Raw genomic sequence first — 17,984 nt, forward strand, 5'->3', positions numbered from 1 at the left:
GCAGAAATAAACTCAGGCATCCATGGCAACAGCGCACAACCCACACGTTCAGTCCGTGTGTCTGAAGAGCACAATTTCGTTAATGTTTGCGTGCGGTTCCTCTGTAGCGTGTATGAGATTAAAGGGGGCTGAGCAGATAACAAGCAGATAAACCAAGGGCATGTGCGGACATTTTCCAAATGCAGTGTTTCATTTGCACAGGGAAATGGTTGTGTCCCATACAGGAGGAAACCCTGAACGTCACGCTTTTTTCAGATTTCATGCGCTGAAATGCAAAGGCAGTCTACCGTGGAGATGTAGACCTGCAGACACTGAAGTCACTGTAAGCTCCGGTGCACAGGAGCTAGTTTTTTGAGAGAGGGAGAGCGAGAGGTAGAAAGAGATGTGTACATTGTGTTCCGGTGGAGACAGCGTTCTTCAGAGCGGGTCATCCACTCAGGGAAGAGCGTGCAAAACCACCCGTCGACAGCCATTGCCTTCAACGAGCACGGCGGTGCTGGTGCATTTCAAGCAGGCGGCCGTTTGCCAGTTGTGAGAGAAAGTAAGAGGAGGATTGGGGGGGGGGGGGGGGTTCAGATATGATGGAGAGAGAGAGAGAAAGAGGGGAGGGGATTTCGGGGGGGTGATGGAGCAGGGAGCGAGAGAGGGAAATAGATGAGATGGGAGATGATGATGAAGACAGAGAGAGATGGAGGGAAAGAAGGAGAGGTGGAGAGGATGGAGAGAGTGAGAGAGAGAGAACAACAAGAGGAAATTTCAGGGGTGATGGGGAGGGAGAGAGAGAGGAAGAATAGAGGGGATTTCAGGGGTGATGGAGATGGAACGAGAGGAAGAGTAGAGGAAATTTCAGGGGTGATGGAGGTTAGGAGAGAAAGGAAGAGTAGGTGGTGTTTTGGGGGTGATGGATAGAGGGATAGAGGGAGAGGAGATGGGAGGATGTGGAAACGGAGAGAGACGAAAAGAGGGAAAGAAGATGAGGAGATGATGGAGATAGAGAGAAAGAGGGAGAGGATGTAGGGTGTACTCTATCACTCACGGTGATGCTGTATAATTGTTGTCGCTGTGCAGGTGCTGAGTCCCTGAGAATGCAGTCAGTGACAGATCACTCAACGGGCTGCTGAGCTTCATTTTTGCCTGCATTTGCATATATGTATTTATTTTGCCTGCCGATAGGCCCGCACGACGCGATTGGAACGTACGGGGAGGGGGCGGGTCTGGACATGACGGAGAGCAATCTTAAACGGCACAGCCATCTGAGTGGCGGCAGTGTCCGAATGACGGATGGATCTGCGTCTGTTTGATGGGATTAAAATCACAGCATGCTCTGTCTCGTGGATGAGGGGTCAGAGGTGACACTCAAATGCAATGAGTCACACGTTGACACAAATTTCAAGTGTCAACACACACCTTCACGCTGTCGCACACAGAAACACACACACACACAAGTTCACACAGTCACACTCAGAAACACACACACACACACACACACACTTTCACTCTATCACATGCAGAAACACACATACAGCTTCACTCTGTCACAGAAACACACATATATATGTAATACACTCATTCTGTCACAGGCAGTACCACATACATCTTCCCTGTGTCACACACAGAAACACACATATATGCACTCTGTCCATGCAGAAATACCTTTACTCCTTTCTCCTCCTTTCTTCATCTCATACACACAGACACACACACACACACACACACACACACACACACACATTCAAACTCCTCTGCCAGCCTCACTTTTCTCTCTCTTTTACAGAGAGACAAGCACACACACACACCCAATGCCCTCATAAGTCATTTATGGGGACTTCTGTTGACTTTATACTTGATCCCATTAACTCCCAAGTCAAGTCAAACTCCAGAACAAATAAACAGGGCATGAAAATGTCTGCCTGTTATTTGCAAACGTGTTTAAAGTTATTTTGAGAGTGCGAAAGCTGTCTGTGTTTTCTTTTTTTTTTCTCGAATAGTATAACAACCGCTGCTGCACCCTTTCAGTAGGGCTGTGAGAGGAGAGAGAGAGAGCAAATACAGAGGGATATGGAGAGAGAGGGAGAAAGAGGGAGGATGGGGGAGAGGGGAAGGTGTCCCAGAGGAGAAAGGAGCTGTCAGTCCCTCTGAGACTTCAAACACGCTGCGGCTCTGTGATCAACCTGCTCCCTGACTCTGTGCTGACAGCTCTCTGACTGCACCATTTCCAGTGTGCGTGCTGACACCGAAACTCACACTGACACTCAGTAACACACACACACACTGACACTGACACTCACACCAACACTCACTAATACCCACTCACACTGACACTCACTAATACCCACTCACACTGACACTCTCTAATACCCACTCACACTGACACTCACTAATACCCACTCACACTGACACTCACTAACACACACACACACTGACACTGAAACTCACACTGACACTCACTAACACATACACACACTGACACTGAAACTCACACCAGCGCTCACTAATACCCACTCACACTGACACTCACTAATGCACACTCACACTGACACTCACTAATACCCACTCACACTGACACTGAAACTCACACTGACACCCAGCAATACTCAGACTGACACTGAAACTCACACTGACACTCACTAATACCCACTCACGCTGACACTGAAACTCACACTGACAATCACTAATACACACTCACACTGACACTCACTAATACCCACTCACACTGACAGTGAAACTTACACTGACACCCAACAATACACATTCAGACTGACACTGAAACTCACACTGGCACTCACTAATACCCACTCACACTGACACGGAAAACTCACTCATGCTGGCACTCACTAACTTACACTAATACACACTGACACTCACTAATTCAGACTCACTAACAAACACTCAAACTGACTCTGAAACTCACTCACACTCCTTCACACAGTCACTCAGCAACACACATTCACACTGACACTCACTAACACGCACATTGCTGCTCACTCACACACACACTGACACACACGAACCGCTGCGACCTCCATAACCTCCATAACCCATAACACAATACAGCATTAATACGGCATTAATTCAGCGTTAACATTGGCATACCACCGATCAGTACAACTGTGTTTGTAACCAGAGACTTTTAAGGTCACTTCTTCGGGTGAGTTACTTAACCTGAATTATGTAAGTAAATATATCTAGCTGCTGATAGCCATTATGTAAAAAAAAAAAAACAGAGAGTCAGCTGTGCAATTTGCCATGCACAGGGGTGTCATCTTGAGTGAAGAAGCGCTCGGATGTGAGCGGCTCGTTAGCTCTCCGAGATGAGATTGGTTGTCAGGGACGGTTATTTATTCGACCTGATGTGTCTCCCGTGCCTGTAAATCTCTGCGGGTTGCTGGCACGCGCGTCCGGGCGCAGATTGCGCTGTTGTCGACGGTGTCTGTGTCGCTCTGCCGCCACCCCGGCCCTCCCTCTCAAACCCGCAGCCTCGGCGAGCAAACAGGTGGCCCAGCATTTGTGCGCTTCTCTGCGCCCGGCGGAGCGGCTGAGTAATGGCCGTGGCGTTTTGGGGGAGGGGGGGGGGACGTGCCCCCCCGTTTCTGCGGGCGTCTCCTGCGCTGCCGAGGGGAGGCCTACAGATGAGAGAGGAAACCGGCGGGCGGCGCTGTAGCAGGACCCGTAAGCAACAGTTTGCCAGTTCGATTCCCCACTGGGGCACTGCTGCTGTACATTTGGGCAAGGCACTTAACCCACAATTGCCTCAGTAAATATCCAGCTGTATAAATGGATAATATACGTGAAACTGTAACCTATGTAAGTCGCTCTGGATAAGAGCGTCTGCTAAATGACAATAATGTAATGAAATCGGGGTGCCCACTCTCCTCTCCTCCCCTCCTCCTCTCCTCTTCCCTCCTTACCCTCCTCAGCTCTGCTGTAGCTCCCTCCTCCCTGTCGTTCAGTCCCTCCGCTCTGTCCTTCATCCGGATATTTCCTTTCAGACAGGACAGAGAACTAGCATGCAAAGGGGCACTGTCCGAGGTATTTTTATTAACCGTGACCGCCAAGTGACACAAGTGAAGTCACAGACTATTATTGGGCTGGACAGTATGGGTCCAGAAGTCAGAGGCACATCAGCACTGTTTGTGTACGTGAGTGTGCGTGTGTGTGTGTGTGGGTGTGTGTGTGTGCGTGTGTGTGTGTGTGTGTGTCACAGAGACTAAGTATAAGTGGATGACAAAACAGTTTAAAAATGAAAGCTCATATAATATGTCTTGGAACAAATTCATCTGACTACAGCTGTTGGATCGCAACTGATGCTGAAGGAATTGCCTGACATATTTTCTGACACGGATAAACTGCTGGCAACCAAATAAATAAAAATTGGCCACCCAGAGTTTCGCATAGACTGTGTGTTTGTGTACAGTATGAGCCAGGCGTGTTTGGCTGTGTGTGGTTCTCAGGCACTCCTAGAGAGAGGGGGAGAGAAAGACAGAGGCGGGAGAGAGGGAATGAGAGAGAGAGGGAGGGAGGGAGGGAGAGAGACGATGCGCGAGTGTGGGTGTGCGACAATTCCATCTAGAGAGCGGGCCTGCTAGTCTTCAACATGAAAGGGCTCAGGGAGTGAGTGTACCCCTCTTCTGAGAGCCCCGATTTTCCCACTGTAAACCTGCAAATCTGTAACACAGAGAGTCGGAGACGGGAGAGAGGAAAGAGAGGGAAGAGGAGGAGAGGAGAGAGAGACTTCTCTTTGTGAAAAGACTGTGTGATAAGGCAGTTGCTGGGAGTGTAGTGTGGGACAGGCACACAGGCAGTGCACCATCACAGAGCCGCAGTGAGTTTTGTGAAAAGGCTGGGAGTTTGACTGGGGAGCACAGCGCTACACCACATCATCACAGGAAGCCTCTGAGTGAGAATCTGGTAATGCTCCTTTCCTGGGTGACTTAACGCGGCTTACATATTTCGCACACGATCCATTCATAACGCTGGGATATTTCCTGAGGCGATTCAGGTTAAAGTACTTTTGCTCAAGGGTACAGTCTGCTTTGAACCTGCAGTCTTTCTCATCCCGAGTTCATTTCCTCAACCGCTTTGCCACGCTGGCGGCCCCAGCTTCCTCTTCCTGCTTGTGTCTCTGGTAGATGTGAGACACTGCAAGCACACAGGCGCATGGTCCGCAGCGTTAAACAGCATCTTAAGGGTAGTCAGGATTCCTCTTCACCACTTAGTGAGCAAAACCCTTTTACTCTGCCAGCATTTTAGGGCGTCTCTTTGTGTCCCCAGTTTGAGATGAAGTGACAGTGGACGAGAGGAGGGACGGTGGAAATGCTGTGAGCAAATTGTCCTGTTATGCTTTCGCCCCAAATACAGAGTTTCCTTCCCTTCGTTGCAATGGCGATGAGATGTCGTGACAAGACAGTTCTCTTGCGGGATGTTCTTCATGGCATCTTTACTTTAAAAGTTCTTTTGAAGAAAAAAAAGAACAGAAGATATCTGAAGTGCTCACATGGAGTGTCCTAGAAGCTCATATAAAATGCATTCCCTAAGTTCTAGAGCTAAGAGCCAGAGCAAGGGCTTTGGGTCCTCCCTTTGGTCCGCTCTAATGGTGCTGAAAGGCTGGACCCGGGGCTTGCTGCATGCGTCTGGCCTTCCACACATAAGCACTCCGCAAGGGGAGCCGTATCCCGACTGACCCAGATCTGGCGCGGGAAATCGCTCTGTGACCTTCTTCCTGTCTCGCCCCCCTTTCGAGAGGCAGGCTGTTACAGTAATTATTCCGGTGCCTTCCGGTGCCGTTCTGTCAGATTGGGCCGCGTTCCCTCCGCAGGGTCCTCCTCTGTGTGCTGTGAAGAATGGCAGCCCTCCGCAGGGTTTTCGCCATCGTTCGGGCAGCCCCGCCCTCACACACACACACATGCACGCACGCGTGTGTGCGCGCAGGGTCCGCCTCAGCACCTGTCCCCCTGCCGTCCACACGCGTGTGTTTGTATGCGTGTGTGTCACCCGGCCGCCTCTGAGAGGGCCGGGTCGTCCTCGCGTTTTTTTTTTCGCGGGGCGCAAAATTAGCACAAGTCAAATCGGATTAATTAATCAAGACCTCAAATAATTAGCCGGGAGTCGCGACAGATTAAAAATCAAATTAGCGTGACTCCTCCCGGGAGCGCCCTGACAGGCGTGGCTGGGACGCCCGTGCGAGGGGACAGGCGAGGTGTCCCCGTGGGACGGACAGATGGACGAGTTCAGTCCCCCCCCCCCCCATTGGGGACGTGTACTCCCGGGCCCCCTGGACCTGTGGGAGAGGGGCATAGAGAGGCGCTCTGTGACTTTGCCCCCTCCCATGCCTCTTTAGATGTCACTGTCCTCAGTCATTACTCTTCACATCTCAGATCTCAAACTGGAGCGTTTCGCTTTGCTGTCCTTGTGAGACACATACCTCCACCCCTACACCCATGCAGATGGAGAATGCTTACTGGATGCAGGACGTTGTTGCTGGGTTCACACCTTAGTGACACAATTATTAGATTACTTTACATTATTGGCATTTAGCAGACACTCTTATCCAGAGCAACTTACACAGGTTACAATTTTTACATGTTATCCATTTATACAGCTGGATATTTACCGAGGCAATTCTGGGTTAATTACCTTGCCCGATGGTACAGCAGCAGTGCCCCAGCAGGGAATCGAACTGGCAGTGTTTTTAGTTACGGGTCCTGCTCCTTACCACTGTTGCTACACTGCTGCACCAGAGGTGTCCCCAGGCCTGCTCAGTTCATAACTGTAGGGCATTGGTGAAACGCTGGTCCTGTGAAACATGACTGTAGCAGTGGTGTAATAACTTATCTCCTGATGTTCCGACTCCAGCCGCGCACAGCATTTACTCAACCGAGCATCCAGCAAGTAACCGCTGCTAGCTACCACGAGCCAGCACGGTTGTGAAAACCCATTCAACACTTCAAACAGTCAATAAACACGCCAGACCACCCACTAATTAGCAAACAAACGGCGACCACAGAAATAACTGCTGTGCTTGAGAGGGAGGGCTGTTTCCATTTGCTCCGTGACGGACACGGAGGCCCCGCAAGTGTTTGTCTTGCTGAAATCTCTAACGAATTCTGTGCAGCACCTCGGCGGTCGCAAGAGAAGCCAGGGCCTCTGTCAGCTGATCTGTGGAAGAAGACACAACCCCTCAGTCTGTCAAGATTCTGGGGCATTAAATATGTCACCGTTTGAAGTCTCTGAAGATTTGTGTATCAAAGTGTTGGGAAAAATGCCAAAACTCTCTGGACAGTGGCACCGTGGAAGCTAATGCTAAAAGCTAATCATAATGTGCATGAATGAGAGCTAATCATAACATGAGCTGCAAAATCAAATGCTCAGATACGGAACAGGAAGAAGGCGGATGTCTCAGTGCTGCGGGTTAGGACCCGAGGAAAGCTTTGCGGGAGAAAACAGGCTGTTCGGCACATCAGATCGGAACTGTCAGCGCCGTTTTAACACGTGCCAGCCCCCACAATGCATCTTTTCTTATTTATGCATTACTTTGGCCTCCGAGGTTATGGCCGATTGATGATGGATGGATGGCTTCCATAAAAGCTGAATTGTTCCTTTGATATATGGGGGTAACAGTTTCACTGTTTCACCCCACACATTCAGCGTTCCCAACCCCGAGCGCGCGCAGGCGCGCACACACACACACACACACACAATAAGGACACCTCCAGGTGCCTTTAGTGCTAGCTGAACTACCCTCCATTCATGTGGCAAATTCCCCATTTCGGTTCCCACAGTGTTTGTTGCCCCTTTTCCCCCCCGGCAACTGGCAGTCCTCTCCATGGCCATTACCACACAGCTTCGTCCTGGCAGCGCCGGGCAGACCTCCGGTGTCACCATGGCAATGCCACTCGGTTGCCATGGCGGAGTGATTGGCAGGTCGCTGTGACGGTTCCTCTTAGAGGAGAGCCGGTGCCAGAAGAGGCCAGGGCTCTTATGTGCTGCGAAGACGCCGGCACCTGGCTGTCTTCTCAGCCAACCTCGGGGTTGTCTTCGAGAGGAGGAGGAGGAGGAGGAGGAGGAGGAGGAGGAGGAGCGTGGTCTCGCCCCAGATCCTCAGTGCAATCTGCAGCTCTCATCTGTGCAGGGAAACGCTCCACCTTCAGGGGTGTTGAGCTTTGGTGGCGTAATAACCATCTTTGGCTCCGACCTCCGCCAGAGTTTTCTGCGATTTTTCCAGAATTTTCTGACACGGAAGCTCTTTCTTCTTTCTTTGCCTTTTGCTAGTCTAACAAAGGACTCGTCCTTTTTTTATGGCGGCGGATGAATTGCCGGCGTTTAAGGTTGCGCCGCGTGTTCGGCTATTATGTTTTATGGTCCAATTTTGAAGGTGATTCGGTCTTGCCTTTGCGCCGCTGAACATTTCTCACCCGGTGGTTTATTGGCAGGGCTGCGGAGAAGAGGCAGGACCTGCTCTGAATGTGAGAGCGGGCTGTTAGTGTCGCGGCGCTACCGCGCGGCAGCCGTAGCGCGGCCAGTTGCGGGTGGAGGCAGGATGCCGGCAGGGCCCTGTGCTCTCCGCTGTATAAATATTTATTGGAGCGGTCTGGTGAATCTCCGGCAAGGCCTGCAGGAGCTCGTTAGGCGGGGGTGACTGCACCGGGGTGCAGGGGCGCGGGTCAGAGGCGCATGTTTAATGCGCATGATGCATCTGGGCCTGACAGACGCGCCTGTTAGCGCTTTGCTGTCTGTCTGTTGAGACAAGGGGGGGCTCCGGTGCTGATCCCTCACCCCCTCCTCCCACCACCATCACCACCACCACCCCCCAACGCATCCAAGAGGGACTTTCCTGCTGGGGAGTTTTGTGATTTCCCTGGATGACAGCAGGACCGGTTGGATCACATCAGCTGCAGGGGGGCTTTTGACAAGGCGAGAGGGGGGCGGCGAGGGGGGGGGGGGTTGGTGGTGGTGCCGGTGGGAGGATCGCTCATGCATGCCGCACGTCCGCACTTGTGGATCCACTGACACACATACCGCCACTCAGGCTCTTCCACCCGATCGCTCGCACACAATGAAGCTCAGAAGCGCACGAGGGCAGCTCCACCACACACAGGCCTGCGTCCGAGCCCTGCAGCCGAAACTTTGAGCTCCCCCGCGCAAAAAGGGGAGCTGTGAGACACCGGAGCTGAGCGCTGGCCTGCGAGCTCGCTGTCTCTGTGTGCTCCGCTCCGATCTCCGCGAAAACAAACGGATCAGAGCAGCGAGCTGCGATACCCGCCCTCGAACGAGCCCCCCCCCCCGCTCCCTCCCCGCCCCCCCCCCCCAGCTCTGCATTTCATTAATAAAAGAAAAAAAAAGAAACAATGTCTGCTGAGATTAATATTAATGCCGATATGAAATAAGGATCCCCGCAGACAAAATCAAATAACCTTCCCCCTTTCGCCAGAGCTCCTGACTCACGTAACGCTTCCTCGCTGCACATTTAATAACTTGCACGGGAGATCGTTCTTTTCGGAGCACTCGCGCGGCAACGCGGAAGTATTCAGTGCTGTGTTAATGTGTGGGTGCCTGGGGAAACTGACCTTGCGGAGGCTGCTTGTTAAAAGACCTGCAGACTGTCCTTTAGGGTCTCTACCGTGCGGTCAGAGAGATGACCCTCACACAGGGGGCCACAGTGTGCTGTTTACGGTGTAGCAGTTGTGCTGGGGGTACTGGTGTGCTGTGTTTGCTATAACGAGTGCCTTGGAATGAGTGAGATGGTGAAGGAAACCGGAGATAGGGGTGTTTGGAACTACTTGTCTGATTAGGAAATGCCCTTATCCCTGGTGCTTTGCACAGTTCGTATTCCACACATTGCCTGTTCATACGGTTGCTAAAGCAGAGCTACTGTAAGTACTTCTCTCAGAGGTTTGAACAGCTTTCTACCTGTCAATCCTCTTCCCATACTACTTCAATTCTAAAGTGAAAAGGAACAGATTTTGGGTGTAAAACAGCATGCAGGATTTACAAATTTCAACAGTTTGAGTACTATTGGATAGATTTTGTAGGACATTGTGTTTGTTCTTATCCAGGCTGAATTGCATGGCTTACAATTTTTACATGATCTCCATCTACACAGCTGGATATTTACTGAGGCAATCTCAGTAATTCCTTCCATTCCTTGCCTAAGGGTACAACATCAGTAGCCCTCCCGGGAATGAAACTGGCAACCTCTGGTTTACAAGCCCTCTGCTCCTTACCACCACACCACACTGGTGCCTGTATAATGTCTCTGATAATCCATACGCCTTAAATTAAAAACCTCATGATGTGATAACAGTTCAGTGCATCACATCAGGCTCTGTTCTAATGAGTACTGAGCAGGAATGCAGGGACGGCTGAGGGAACGGTTGCTCTCCTCGTCCTGGTGCTCACCAGACCGTTGCACCTGGCTACCGTTTGCCCATCTGTTCCAGTGTGGAGATAGGGCTCTGCTTCCACGGAGAGAAGAAGAGGGACAGAGATACAGGGGCTGAGGGAAACCGAGGAGAGATTGATGAAGAGATATACAGATGAGACAAAGACATCGGGCAGCGGAGGGAGGGGGAGAGAGAGGGAGGGAGAAGATGGCCTTGAAAAGATATACACTGGCGAGGAAAGATGTGTATAGAGAACAAGGGGAAGTCAGAACAAAGGGAGCTGTGTAAAGTCGACTGTTGTGCATTAATTAAAAGTACAGCATTGTCTGTGTCCCGTCTCCTCCCTTCTTCAATTTCACATCACCCCTCATGAGCCTGAACCCCCCCTCCTCCCCCGCCCCCTTCGCCCCTGAAAACGCATCCTGCCGTTTACCCCCCACCTCTCCAATCACCCATGGTTTACAGCTCCTTACACGCTCCGCCAAGCCATAATCGTTCACATCCACAGCTAGTGGAAAAGCTCTGCGAGCCTCGATCTCAACCCCCGCTGTCAATCACGGGAAGCTCCTCCCCCTCTACACCACCCACCCACACACACACCCCACCCCTCTCTCAGTCTCCCGTCTGAGTGTTTGTATTCATATTTGCTGGGATTAGCCTGCAGGGCTGTACCGTGGGAGTTAACAGGTCATTTTCCACTGTAATTAATCACATCAGACGGCTCAGAAGTGGTCAATCTGCATATGAAAGGGGGTTTTGGGGGTGGGGGGCGGGAGATGTGACAAGTGCCGATTTTGACTGTTGGTGTAGCAGCCCTAATTTTACCATTGTAAACACTAGCAATTTTTGACTCCTGTTGCTGGAGACAGTCACACCACCGAAAATATTTCACACAGTCCTGTCCCTCAATAAGCCTGATCATTTTAACCTAGAACATTGAGGATTTTGCCCTCTGATAACCCTGATGACAGAAGCCCTAGGTGACCCTGACGGAGGTTGTCATTGTCCTTGGGACACTGTAATGGGCTGGACCCTGTCGTACAGGGCAGGTGATTTACCTGCCTCATCTCTCTCCATGAGGGGGGAAAAGAGCCCTCACTGAAGGAGACTCACAGCAGGGCCACTCTGTGAAGATCAAGCAGCACCTACACTGCATGGCCAATACTGCTGGAATGAGATGGGGGAGAAGTGAGAAAGAGAGGGCAAAGGTGTGTGGAAGAGAGAGAGAGAGAGGGAAAAAAAGAAAGAGATAGGAGAGAGACACAGAGAAGGAGGAAGAAAGGAGTGCTGTGTTCCTGTATTGTTAAAGACACATGGGTGAGGAGAGGTGAGAGAGAGAGGGAGGGAAAGAAAGAGAGATGGAAGGAGAGAAGCAGAGAGAAAGAGGGAGAGAGGAGTGCCATGCTAATGTACTGTTAGAGAGACACGGGAGAGGAGAGGTGAGAGAGAGAGAGAGCAGGAGGTGGGTAGGAAGGCCCTAAGTGGGAAGTGGCCCCGGCATGGAAGAAATGGACACGCCGTTTGGGCGCCTCTGTGAAAATAAACACCACCAAAAAAAAAGCAAAACAACAACCTACGTGTTTAAATCACAGCGATAATTTCATTGCGTTTCAGACAACTGAAGGTTTTGTCTTTTTTTTTTTTATATTTGTCATGATTTTGTCAGGCTAAAAGTGGTATCTCATTTCCCAGCCTCCCTAGACAGGGCCTTTTGTCAGATTTTTCCAAAGCTTGTTGCTCCACTGGTGCAGTGGGGATTTGGACAAAAAAATTGAATAATGTTTTGTTTTAACTAGCACTTGAAAGGAATATTTTATTATCTGGAGTTTATGTAGAGCGGGTTGAAGCTTTGGTGTATTTTGCAATGGGGAATAGAAACTCTGTGAGAGCAGTCAAGTCACATCGCAGCTGCATCCTGGAGTGAATGTGAACATCTTTTCATCCATGCTCTCCCTCTCTCCATCTCTCTGTCTATGTCTGTCACTCCCCTCTCTCCCTCTCTCCCTCTCCCTCTCCCCTATCTCTTGCTCTGTCTCCCCCTCTCTCCCTTTCTTCCTCTCTCCTTCCTTCCCCTCTCTCCCTTTCCCTCCAACATTCTCCGCTCTGTTCATTTCTGTCTCTATTCTCTATCCCCCTCTCTCTCTCTCTGTCCCTCTCTCCCTCTCTCATCTCTCCCTTTCTTCCTCTCTCTCTCTCTCCCTCTCCTCCTCTTTCTTTCTTCCTTTCTCTCCCCCCCCCCCCCCGCCCTCCCTCTTGTTCTTTCTTTCTCGCATTCCATTTCTGTCATTTGGGCTTTTGGTCACAATAAACTTTTGTATCCTATGGGATTGCACTGTACTTTTTTTTTTTTTTTAAACACAACTCGCTTTCCCCTTTTCCTTTTTCCCCCCCTCCTCTCTGTCTCACGCTGTTGAAGTAGCCCATGTTCACATCCTTGGGAATGAAGGGCTTTTCTGAAACGTGGAGATAGCAACTGGCAGCGCACTGAGTTCACTGCTTGTAGTTGCAGCTAAGTGCACACAAATAAACAGAACGCGTTGAACACAAATCCAGCATTATGGGAGCTCAGTGTCAAAGAACAAAGGCAAAAAAAAATAGAATTGACACGTGGAACATTTACGCTTGGAAGAATGGAAATGTTAAGAGCACACCTTAGTATCACTCTACATTCCCTCTTTTTCCCTTCCTTTATCTTTCTCTCTCTATCTTAATCTCACTCTCTTGATCTCACTCTCTCGCCTGCTCAATCTTGCTGCTGGTTGTGGGTTCGGTTTTGTTGTCTGGGCTGGCAGGATCTGTGTCCTCGATCCGCTTGGCCACGTTCGCCGCCCCCTCCGCCCCCTCCCCGGTTCACATGGCAGGTCTGCGTTGTGACCCCATAACACTAAGCCCCGTGCTACGCACCTCTGCGGGGAGCTTCAAATTGCCCCCGTTGCGAGGCTGTTGAAAAGCTCAAAATGAATCGCCGGCTGGCCACAAACAGGACACTTAGCGGCAGAGGCGGCGCTGCGGCCGGCTGAATGGGGCGTAATTGCACTGCGAGTGACAGCAGGAGGATTGCTGTGAAATAGGGCCGTGATAGCCACACGCGCGTGTGTGAGGGCTCGTGTGCAAGCAGGGCCATTTCGTGACGGGTGTGTGTGCGAGTAGGAGGCGGAGAACGCTCTATCGCCTCGTAAGGAGGAGAGGGGGAGTGTGTATTAATCAGGCCTTCATACAAATGGCCCTGGCTGTGTGTGTGTGTGTGTGTGTGTGTGTGTGTGTGTGTGTGTGTGTGTGTGCGTGCGTGCGTGTGTGTGTGCATGTATGTGTCTGTGTGTGCATGTCCATGTCCATGCATGCATGTGTGTATCTCCTTGCATGTGTGTGTATGCGTGTACGTGTGTATGAGAGAGGGTGGGGGTGCTCGGCTAAATCACAGCCATCAAAATAAAAAAGGGGGGGGGGGGGAATCTGGGAGCTGCTCTGCCATTACCCGGTGATTACATCTGAGCGCGGGCGATGTTATTACACAGAGCCGCGGCCCCTAACAACACCTCGCATGGTAATGGGCCGATACGCCAGCACCTTGTAAATCAGCCCCCATCAGCCCCCCCCCCCGCTGGCCCATCAGCCCCTGTGCCTGCATGCCGACGGGGGGGAGGAGGAGGCTGGGCGAGGGGGGCGCCGGTGCTCGACAAGATGCGACTAAACGCCCTTTAATCCACTGAGCACGTCCTTCTCCCTCTCTCCCAGACGCGAGCAAATTAAATTAACGTCAGGAGTGCACTTGTGGGTGGCAGAGGAGCCCGCTCTTACGCTGGGCTCGTGCATGCTGGGTAATCTGGGTGTTTTACTGCCTGCCTTCCCTGGGGCTCTCATAACGGGCTCACTGTTGTAAGAAAATGCAGAGAATTTATAGCATGTTCAAGTCCTCTACGGGATGACAGGGGAAGTAATGTGTAGGGAGAGGGGATAAGGGAAGTAGTGTGTGGGTGAGAGGGGTGTAGTGTGTAGGGGAGAGGGGATAAGGGAAGAAGTGTGTGAGTCAGAGGGGTGTAATGTGTAGGGGAGAGGGGATAAGGAGAATAGTGTGTGGGTGAGAGGGGTGTAGTGTGTAGGGGAGAGGGGATAAGGGGAGTAGTGTGTGGGTGAGAGGGGTGTAGTGTGTAGGGGAGAGGGGATAAGGGGAATAGTGTGTGGGTGAGAGGGGTGTAGTGTGTAGGGGAGAGGGGATAAGGGGAGTAGTGTGTGGGTGAGAGGGGTGTAGTGTGTAGGGGAGAGGGGATAATGGGAGTAGTGTATAGATCTGAGGGGTGTAGTGCATAAGGGAGAGGGGATAAGGTGGGTAGTGTGTAGGTCTGAGGGGTGTAGTGTGTAGAGGAGAGTTGAAGGTGGTGTGTAGGTAAGTGAACGGAGAGAGGGTGATTGGGGTGAAGAAGAAGTGGTGAGAACACAGTGAGAAAGTGGTGGAAAGAAGTGGTGAGTAGTGTGTGAGTAAGAGAAGAGGACAGGAGAGGGGAGAGGAGAGCTGAGGAAAGCGCAAGGTGTGTAACCGCAGCAGCAACACTCCTCTGATGTCTGAGCTTAACCTGAAGGATAGTACTCGATTCCTGCATGAACAGGCCATAAAAAGAACAGAACAGCCATAAAAAGAACTGAAACATTGAAGCTTTTCCAGGAGATGCACAGAGGTTGTCCTGGAATAGAGCTCTGTGCAGTCTCTGCGTTCTGTGAGTTCTCTGTGGGCCCTCGGTTGTCTCACAGATCCCCTTCCGTGGGCGTACGAGTGTGACAGCCCAAAACCCGCAGTCCAGTGCATGGACTCAACCTCGGGCAGAACCTGTCCACATCTGAAGCGTTTACATCGACATTTATTCATTTGGCAGACGCTTTTATCCAAAGCGACTTACAAGTCAGGCAGAGTACAACGCAAGCCAAAGCCATGAAAGCCATCATACACAGAGTCACGATATTAGAAGCGCTGCATGACCAAGTTAATGGTTGGCCAGACAAGGTACAAGCTAGCTGGTAGAGAAGCGAGAAACAGTGTGTGCCAATGAGCTGGTGTTACACAGCATTGTCCTGCTCCGTGGGCTGTGAAAAACTCCTACAGCGCTGTACTCTGGGGGATCGCCGCTCAGCCGGGGGAGTGTATTACCTGCTCCGCTGCGATCTGTTTTTTATACGACGCGACCTTGTGTTATCGCTTAAAACCCAATTAATCCAAGACAAACATGCAATTACGACAGACGCTCCGGCTTTCAAGCGAGCGCTTTAAACGGCCCCCAGCTGCTGCCTCTCATCCCAATATCACCCCCCCCCCTCTCTCCCACCCCTCCCACCCCCTCTTTCACAGCCTGGAGCCCGTCCCGTTCAGCCAGCGGTGCATCGTTTTGGCGTACCGAGGTGACGCCATGTGGACGAGGCGGGCGTGCATTATTCAGCGTGGGCCGGGGTGGTGTGTCACAGCACCGGTGCTATGGAGTCAGCGTCAGGGCAGTGGGGGGGGGGGGGGGTGAATTCGGGGGTGCGGGGTAGGAGATCTGCGTGAGTGTGCCAGGCTTTTATTACACCGGCAGGGCCGCGGGTGTGCCGGGTGCACCGGGTGCCAGCGCTCTCGGCCCCGCGGACGGCTGGGGATATTGGAACAATCAGCCAGATTTATTTAAGCTCACCCTGCCTGCGAAGGGCTGTGGGATAAGATTTTTCTGGGGCGGTTAATAAAAGGAACCGCATCTCTGCGAGCATGCAGGCCAGGGTGGCGGGGCGGGGGCGCAGGATGGTGGGGGTGGGGGGGGGGTGTTGGGCTGGGGGCGGGAGAGGTTCCCGGACGGAGATGAAAGGGGGGAAACATTAATATTTGGCGTGCGCCGAATGCTTAAACCGTGCGCCGGGGCCCCTCTGACATTATTACTCCCATCATTACTGCTAAATGAAAAAAAAAAAGGAGAGACTGTGTGACAGGAGCGGGTGAGACGCATGGTGTAATTACACTGATGGAATCATCTCGCCACATTACGAGCCATTAATACGAACAGCGTTACACAGTGTTATTTTACCACCCGGGAGAGAGAGGCGGGGTGGGGCGGGGTGGGAGGGTGGAGGAGGGTGGAGGCCGAAGGCGGGGTGTGGGGGGGGGGCGGTGTTGAGACGGCCTTGTGGGGGTTGTCGTTAGCTCCTGGGGCACAGTAAGGTGGGGCCGTGATGAATACCGTCGCCCTGACACACAATAACAGCTCATGCATCACGGTGTCCACACTGTCTGCTGCTGTGTGATCAAAATGCAACCCCCCCCCACCCCCAAATACATCCACAGCCAATCTGCTTGTTTCTGCCTCACACTCAGAGCGGCCATCAAGATAACGTAGATTACTTGACTCTTAAGGAATCAGCGACTATACGACAAGGGAAACTAAATTGTTGTGAAAATAACATTCACAAGTACACAACATTTCTGGAAAACTCTCTTCCACACTGAAGGCTAAAGGTCGTTTTTCATCTCTTTTGGGAGAGGCGCACAGAATCAGTCCCCTGTGAGGTTTTGACTGTTCAGGGTTCAATGGCGCAGCTGTTTTTGTGAGTCTGTTAACCCTTTAATCTTCCAGTCTCTCTGTAGCATCTTTCTCTCTGCATTCTGTGCAAAACGCTGTTTCTGTTTTCCCTTTGTAAAAACTCAAACTTTGCATTCACAAAATTCAGACTTCGCGTGACCCGTCTCTCTACCCTTAAAGCGCTCTGTCAACACATTTTGCTAATTAATTAAATTAGTCATTAATTAAGTGTGACTCCCTGTCCAAGGCGTTTGCAGTGACAGTCTGTCTGTGCCCCCCCCCCCCCTTCTCTCGCAGGAGTGATGTCGGAGCGCCAGTTCGGGACGCAGTTTGTGTGCAGTGTGGTGGCGTCCCACGTCAGCCACCTGCCCTCCACCAGCCTCAGCTTCGTCTGGATCGCCCCCCCACCGGGCACCGGCTGCGTCAACTTCCTGTGAGTCTCGCGCCTGCCAGGAAGTGTGTGTGTGCGAGCGTGTGTGTGAGAGAGAGTGCGCGCACTTCAGATTAATGAACTCAAATTGCAGAGGAGAAGGAGGAGGTTTAAGGGGAGAGAGCGGATTCGGAAAGGCTTTCGGGGGAGAGATGTGTCATCGTCTAGGAGGAAGTACCATTCATCAGCAGAAAAAGACCGGCTCCACATACCTGTAGTTATTCCCCCATCAGCACCACTCTCCATCACCTCAGGCACCCGCCAGCAGTGACCCCCATTTTACCTCCGACTACATTTCCCCCCCCCCCCGTCCTGTTTCAGCTCCTAGCGTCTAGCCAAAGCTCATGACGAGCTCCAGGAAAAAGGGATCAAAGAGTGTTATCCTGCTGCCGGGTTCCAGTTGGCCACCAGTAACGGGGGCTCGGGGACAGGAAGGTGAGAGCGGGAGGGGAGGAGGTGGTTTGGTGGTCAGGGGCTGGGTGGGGGTGTGATCGTCCTCGCTCCACTTTCCGCCCTGCCCTGACCCCGCCCCTGCAGAACCTGCTGCCTGTCCCAGGAGAAGCGTTTGAGGGACAGGGGCTGGCCCCCGCTGAGGAGGAGGAGAGGGCTGTAAGGAAATGTGGGGTGGGGTGGAGTGTGTGG

General features: G+C 51.9%; 1 protein-coding gene across 2 annotated transcripts in view; it reads left to right on the forward strand.

The window, feature by feature from the left end:
* Window positions 1–17,984, forward strand: part of reln (reelin) — a 128,949-nt gene that overhangs the window by 35,414 nt on the left and 75,551 nt on the right. For both annotated transcript variants that reach the window (XM_036517514.1, XM_036517513.1), the window contains exon 3: window positions 17,210–17,345. In XM_036517514.1, coding sequence (XP_036373407.1) covers window positions 17,210–17,345 — 136 coding nt within the window. The remainder of the gene's footprint in view (window positions 1–17,209; window positions 17,346–17,984) is intronic.

Source organism: Megalops cyprinoides, chromosome 23 (genome assembly GCF_013368585.1).
Source record: "Megalops cyprinoides isolate fMegCyp1 chromosome 23, fMegCyp1.pri, whole genome shotgun sequence".
Lineage (NCBI taxonomy): Eukaryota > Metazoa > Chordata > Actinopteri > Elopiformes > Megalopidae > Megalops > Megalops cyprinoides.